The sequence below is a fragment of the Pseudorasbora parva genome, chromosome 14 (assembly GCF_024679245.1).
Source record: "Pseudorasbora parva isolate DD20220531a chromosome 14, ASM2467924v1, whole genome shotgun sequence".
Lineage (NCBI taxonomy): Eukaryota > Metazoa > Chordata > Actinopteri > Cypriniformes > Gobionidae > Pseudorasbora > Pseudorasbora parva.
This window is the reverse complement of record NC_090185.1, coordinates 19,877,647-19,884,467: the sequence shown is the minus strand read 5'-3', so window position 1 is coordinate 19,884,467 and position 6,821 is coordinate 19,877,647. Positions and strand designations below refer to the sequence as shown.

Here is a 6,821-nt window from a genome sequence, read left to right as displayed (position 1 = left end):
AGTCATACATTGAATGGTTTAAAAGATATATATCCATTTGAATTTTGGTCGTCTGCCCTTTTTTTTTTTTTTTTTTTTACAATTAAATAGCTTTTAAAGTTTTTTGTTACCCGTTTTTTTGTTAATATCTTTGAATTTAAAGGGTTAAACTATTTATTTTACAGCTTAGGCTCAATTTACCATGCAACACGTACCAACTTGAGAAATGTCAACAATCCAATGGAAATTTTTAACTATTTACATAATTGGCAAATTGGTGGCTAATTTGTATGAATTTGTACGATTTCATTTGTACGTTTTCGTATAATCAGTGACAAGGTGGACCTTCAAGCGTTCTTTTTGTCCCTTATAATCGTTTTTATAAGATTCACATCATTTGAATTCATATAAAATTGCCACCTTTCCAGTTTTCTCATGAGATCAGGTTGGCGGAGCTGCATATGCAAATGTTTAAAATGCTTATCAGCGAACGCTGCAACATTAGTATGCCATTCTGAACAGAACCTTCTTTAGTTCTTCCACTCTGTTGAATCATTTATTAGTGGTCATTTATGCCCATGTCCTCATATGAGTCACTGTCTCACGGTGCTTGTGGATGGATGCACATCCTGACACATCTATGATACAAACTCCCATCTATCAGATGATTCGTCCTACTGTAACAGCTCTCAGTGGCACATTTAGATTGATGCCCGGTGCTTTTTCGAAGGGGGCAGGGAAAGTGATCAAACGCATCCAATTAACAAAGGCGAGAGATCAGCCTCTCATTGGAACTAATGGTCTGGATTCTTGTCAAACATTCATGAGTCTAATGCTCTGGTAATGAGAAAGTAGGACATTTATAAGGAATATGCTTTATAATTAACAACAAAGACTCATCATGGAGATTTGATGTCCAGTCGCTGATATATCACAATATGTGGTTTGATTAAGAAGTTTGAATGCATATAGTTGATTTAGTCAACATTTAGGAGTACATTAACATATAGATGAGCTCATAGCTAACGGACATGGACTAAAAGCTATCAAATATTTAGATCAGTTCCAAATTTGCAGTTTTGGTTTTGTGGAGTTTAAATGTGCAGGTAGATCCTATGCTAAAGGTAGCCGTGACCTAAGTAAATCATGTTATGTTTTTTTGCTTTTCCTCATTGCATGCTCATATATCTATCTGACATCTTTGTTCTCTCCTCTTTAGTTCATAAATGAAAGCTTTGCCCCCAGCCCTGGATTCAAACAAAATTGTATCTCTTTTTTTTCCCTCCCATTTCGTCACATGTATGGTTTTCTCTTCACTCGGGAGAACCTACTCAGTAAACGCACGCACGCACGCACGCACGCACGCACGCACACACACACACACACACACACACACACACACACACACACACACACAAGAATGAATTATCTGAAAAGTTCTATTTTTAAGCCTTTCTGTGTTAAAACACTTCTCAATCCATGTTAGGAAGTTGCATGTTGAATTTAAAAGAGCTTATATGCATACTGTTATATATTCATAACATATTCTAAATCATTGACTGCCACCGCTTGGCGCTCTTTTTATTTATTGCCTTTTTTTCGAATCACATATTCTAGTAACCATCATAAATTAGGTATCATTTGAAAGCTTACGAACTGTGAAAGCCCTTTTGAAATTGGACATTGCGTTACCATGGAAAAGTCATATCACAACATTTTTCATATCACAACATTTATTTTAACTACTTTATAATCAAAACCTTTACTAATCTTGACAAAGCACATAAAGCTGGAAAGGTCTGAGTCTCAAGGTTCCATATTTGGACATATTTGGATGTGTATTTTTGTAGTAAAATATCCAAAAACCACTAGGCCGGTGTTATATATTTTGTTCAGTTGAGTACTTACAATATCCCAGATGTTTCCATCTATTTGTAAATTGTGAGAAAATTGCTATTTTAACTAAGGACCGGGACGTTTCAGCATTGCGTTTGAGGGAGTCGCCTGTCAATTGCGTCATATCTGCGCTACCCTCAGTTTCGGCTTTTACTTGGCAGAAGCGCTTTACTCTTAGCAGTGTGAACAAGTGAACGCACGGAGTAACGTCATAACATCATTTTAAACACACTTAAATGTATCTAATATGATAAACAGAGCTCCATTACCTCATAATCATAACCGGAAGAGCGGATCAGTGCAGGCGCCCGGCGAATGTGTCCCGTCCCGTCATAATAAAAGTCCCGGTATTTGCGAGGCGGGTATTTGTTTAACAATCGCTCCAGCAGCTGTGCTCAGGTCCACAACATTCGGTCCTGCTCTGCTTTAGACTACAATAATGTTAATAACCGCATGCATGAACGTGATTTCTGCCCGAGTCCTATTTTCCACCGGCTGTGATGTGAAGACCACATGTCCCAAGATGCTGCGCTCACACTTTGTATCATCAAACAACGCATTTGTTTTGAATAGGCGCCCTCCAGTGGACGGAAAGTTGCATATTGCACCTTTAATTTATTTAAACAATCTGTGGAATGTGGGTGACACCTGGAGGCTATTTTGGCCTCTAAACAAAATCTCAGGAACTTACATTTTTGTGGTATCAACTTCAAATTTGGAACACAACTTAGATATATGGCATTGATTTTATAGTAATTTTATAGTCAAAAAATTGTATATAAAATGTTTACTATATCACATTTGATCTACAGTAAATTTAAACTTCCATCATAAACTTTCACGTCAGCAATAATCTGCTAAATATTTTCTTCAGAAGTAGTTTTACATCAAACAATTATTGGAAGACCCCTGCAGTATTTCCCCGTTGGTGTACATGATAAATTCTTGCAAATAAACTCTTGAATCTTGCAAGGTTTTTCACAAACTGAGGGTTACCATTCAGTGGTTGCTTCTGCATTGTGGAAACATTTACTCACTCTCTTCATTGTTTCAGTCACAGTTCCTCTGAGATTTGCTATGTCAGATCAAAGACCCCTGGACCGATGCACAGTTCACAATTCGAAGCAGAACTTCTAAGGAACTGAAGGTCCCTAAAAGGGAATCCCTAAGAGAGCTTTTGCATGTAGACCCTTGGTCTAGTTGTGACAGCACAGCTCTGATCAAATGAAAGCTTCACCCTGTCTTTATCTGTAGCTGTTGCAGTGTCTTTGACACCCAACGCCTGACTGCGCATAAGTGGAGGGGAGCAGAGAGAGGGAGGAGAGAAAAGAAAAACAGCAGGAGGAGGGTGAAATCTAGCCAGACAGTGTTGGAGAGCCACAGGCTGCGCACAGCACATTGCTCTGGAGTTTTGAGAGGATGAAAGAAGGAAGACCGAGAATATTGCTGCAGAGATTTCAAAGGTGAGGGAAACTTATTGACGTCTTTGGCGTCGATACCGGGAAGAAGATGAGAATAGAGTGATTTTAATCTACAGGAGGCACAGGATTGCTACTCTGGAGGAATGCCGTGCTTCTAATCCTTCAGAAAAGAGGTCATTTTCTTCTAGATGAACTTACTTTTTAATACTTTACCTTTTACAACCCACGTCGATTTATGTGGGAGGAAGAGATCTGAGGATTGGATTGGATTTGAGACTTTGGGGCTTCAAAGACATCTTCTGCTGCAATTTTTCTGAGAAAAACATGCATACGCAAACCACACGTACACTTACTGTTCAACGCGGTCTGGAGTGATGAACCTCATAGAAGAAGCTTGTCAGCTGTAGCCTCGCATGCAGCGCACTGAGGAATAACGATCGGAAGAAATTCACTTCTGGCATAAAATGAGAAATTTTTCACAGCCGATAATTTCTGACCTACTCTTTCTGAGAGCATGCGGCTTATTTTGCCTTTCTCTCTTGCTTTTGAAGCCGTGAGACTCAAAAAATAAGAAAATAAGAGCCGGTGGTTGTGCTTACAGACTGGGAGAGCTGAAATATTTAAGACTCTGGCTGTGGAAGAAGCAATTAACGATTAATGAAAACTAAAACGGCTGCGATCAGTATGCACAGGTTGCCGACATTCACTCTGAGAACTGTGGGAGTGAGTTAAGACGAGAGGACTAATGACTGACAGCGGCACTAGGTTTGCTGTGTGGTACCCCGGAGTACATCCTGTGCATTAGGTTGTTTTCCGCCTCGAGCTGAATTTAGAAACCGCAAGTTTGGCTCGGTCTTGATTTTTTTTTCTTGCTTCCTCATTAGCTCTATCCTCCTCCCATCACGCCTTATTTTGAGGAACAGGTTGCTGTGCTATTAAGCCGATTTAGATTAACTACTTTTTTTTCCGGACTGCTTGTCCTCTGGGATGAACAGTTAAGCAACTCATATGGGTCTAAAAAACTTGGTTTGATTGAACAGTCAACCACTCTTTTCCCTCATAATCAACATGGTACCACCGCCTCCTTCCAACAAACCCCACGTTTGCCTTTCGTGTGTTCTTATCATGAGTAGCATGGCGCTGCTGGACGCCTACCTTGTGGAGCAAAATCAAGGTCCGCGGAAGGTGGGCGTCTGCATCATGGTGATGGTAGGTGACGTGTGCTTCCTCATCGTGCTGCGGTACATCGCAGTATGGGTTGGTGCCGAGGTACGAACTGCTAAACGCGGCTACGCCATGATCCTCTGGTTCTTCTACGTCTTTGTGCTCGAGATCAAGGTCTACTTTGTCTATCAGAACTACAAAGCGGAAGGCGAGAGGGCGGAAGTTCTCACCTGCAAGGCTTTCACGGTCCTGCTTTCCGTGTTCGTGCCGGGACTTTATGTTACGCTGGCAGCCATCGACCACATGGAATATGTTCGGCCAATCAAGAAGAGGGAGGAGCTGAGGAGTCGACTGTTCTGGGTTGTGGTGGATCTTCTTGACATCTTGGACATTCAAGCCAGCCTATGGGAGCCTCAGAGAAAAGGGCTCCCCCTATGGGTGGAGGGCCTTACTTTTTTCTACTGCTACATACTACTTCTGATTCTGCCGTGTGTGTCGCTAAGCGAAATAAGCATGCAAGGTGTAAACATTGTGCCGCACAAGATGTTGTTGTATCCCATTCTCAGTTTGGTCGCTATCAACTTTATTACGATTTTTATACGGGGAGGAAATTTGGTGTTTTATAGGGACGTCCGTGTGTCTGGAATACTCATGGGTAAGAACGTCCTAGCCATCGTCCTGAAGACTTGCAGCTTTGTGCAGTACCGGAGACACCTGCAGGAGGCTCAGGCACCCGCTCTCGCTCCGGAGCTACAGAGGGACGCTGTGCCACAAAGTTCTCGAAGGGCCGTGCCCGTCGCAATGCCAGTGTCCATCACCATGCCAACTCCGCAGGTAGTCATACAAGATCTCACCACGCTTCCAGAGGAGCCAGAACTCGAAGAAACATGACAACAGGTGAAATTAGAAGAGTTTGCAATGAGGATATTTGAACAACGCACAACATGAACTTCTTTGAGATTTTTTGTCCTAATGTTTATCCGGGTGTACACTGTATGATTTTTACTGTACTTTACTATTGTTTCTTATCAGATTGTATGGCATGATATTAATAAGGCTATGCAGCCCATACCGCAGACATTTAGCTCGACCTTGGACCCGTCCCAAATGGCACACTTCATATGCACTTTCGGTCTTGTGAACTAATAATGGCTGCCCATTAAGTCATTTTAGTTTTCAGAAGGGTGCTCGCAAGCGCCTCCTTTGCGATCGATATGCGCACCTTTGCCGAGCCCGCACTGAAGCAAGATCCGCAGCAGATTTCTTCTTGACAATCAAAGCAGTGTTACGTCAAAGTGAAATTGTGGACTTGTATGAAGAGTGTTTAGGGTGCCATTTTGGACAGGGCATTTGGTCGAAATTGACAGCGCATTTTAAAACCACCACACAATAAAAACCAAAAAACAAAAAAAACAAATTATGTTTTGTTTAAACGTTCTTAAAAGAAGAAAAATTTACACTTTATATTTTGTGTAGATTTATATTTTGAATATTTATCTTACCAAATTGGGTAAAAATATATATTCTTGTTTTAAACAATTACATTTTGATTTATTTCTGTTGTTTTACTAAAAAGATAAGATAAAATGGTGATTAAGAGAAAAAATACATCAGTGCTGTTTACAACATTCTCACATTCAATGTCAATTTTCCAAATTTCGCCTTGAAAATAAAAGACTGTATGATTCTCTGACAACAAAAAAAGTGGCAAATATCATAGAGTGTGCACCCAATTTTAGTGAGATAATGTGATTCAAATTGTTGATAGGGTGACAAATGTTCGTGAAATTAAGGCAGTTGTGGTGGATCTGAGGTCCATTCATTTCCAGAAAAGGTCTTTAAAATTGGAACCAAGTGGCATACCAAGTGGCATACCAAGCAAATCACACTTGAAGGAACTCTCAGTGACCCTATGATTGTACAATTAGACATTTAAATGTTAAAAACGTGTTAAATCATGTTCTGTATTTATTTCATTTGATTTTTGCAGTAAATGAATAATAACTATGGTGAAAAGTTGTGTTTTGGAACAACTCATACTACAAATCATTTCTCTTAACTTATTACAAAGTGAATGTTTTATAGTTAATGGAATTATTCTTCATATATTCTTTGTTTTGATGTTTTATGAGAATCAAATGAATGCTATTTTGTTATTAAAACAATGTTTTTGTTGATATCTGATATTATTTTTTCTCTTTCTTACTAATGCTAAGCCACCCCAAACCCACTAACAATGGTTTAGAAACTAAGAACACCTTAGCAACCGTATAGCAACCACCAAGACCACACTAGAAACTTTGCAGCAACACCCTAGCAACCACTCTAGCGCTGTGCCAAAACATTTTCCTTAAGTCTTTT

At 40.0% G+C, this 6,821-nt stretch overlaps 1 protein-coding gene across 1 annotated transcript; it reads left to right on the top strand.

Annotated features, from left to right (window-relative positions):
• The first annotated feature begins 3,229 nt into the window (after window positions 1–3,229).
• On the top strand, window positions 3,230–6,304 carry tmem264 (transmembrane protein 264). Its single transcript, XM_067414793.1, has one exon. The coding sequence runs from the start codon at window positions 4,365–4,367 to the stop codon at window positions 5,349–5,351; it is 987 nt and encodes a 328-aa protein (XP_067270894.1). The 5' UTR covers window positions 3,230–4,364; the 3' UTR covers window positions 5,352–6,304.
• Window positions 6,305–6,821: the final 517 nt, after the last annotated feature.

Bases quoted from the DNA above. Each gene is read 5' to 3' on its own strand.
- tmem264 (XM_067414793.1), top strand. From the start codon at position 4,365: ATGGTACCACCGCCTCCTTCCAACAAACCCCACGTTTGCCTTTCGTGT.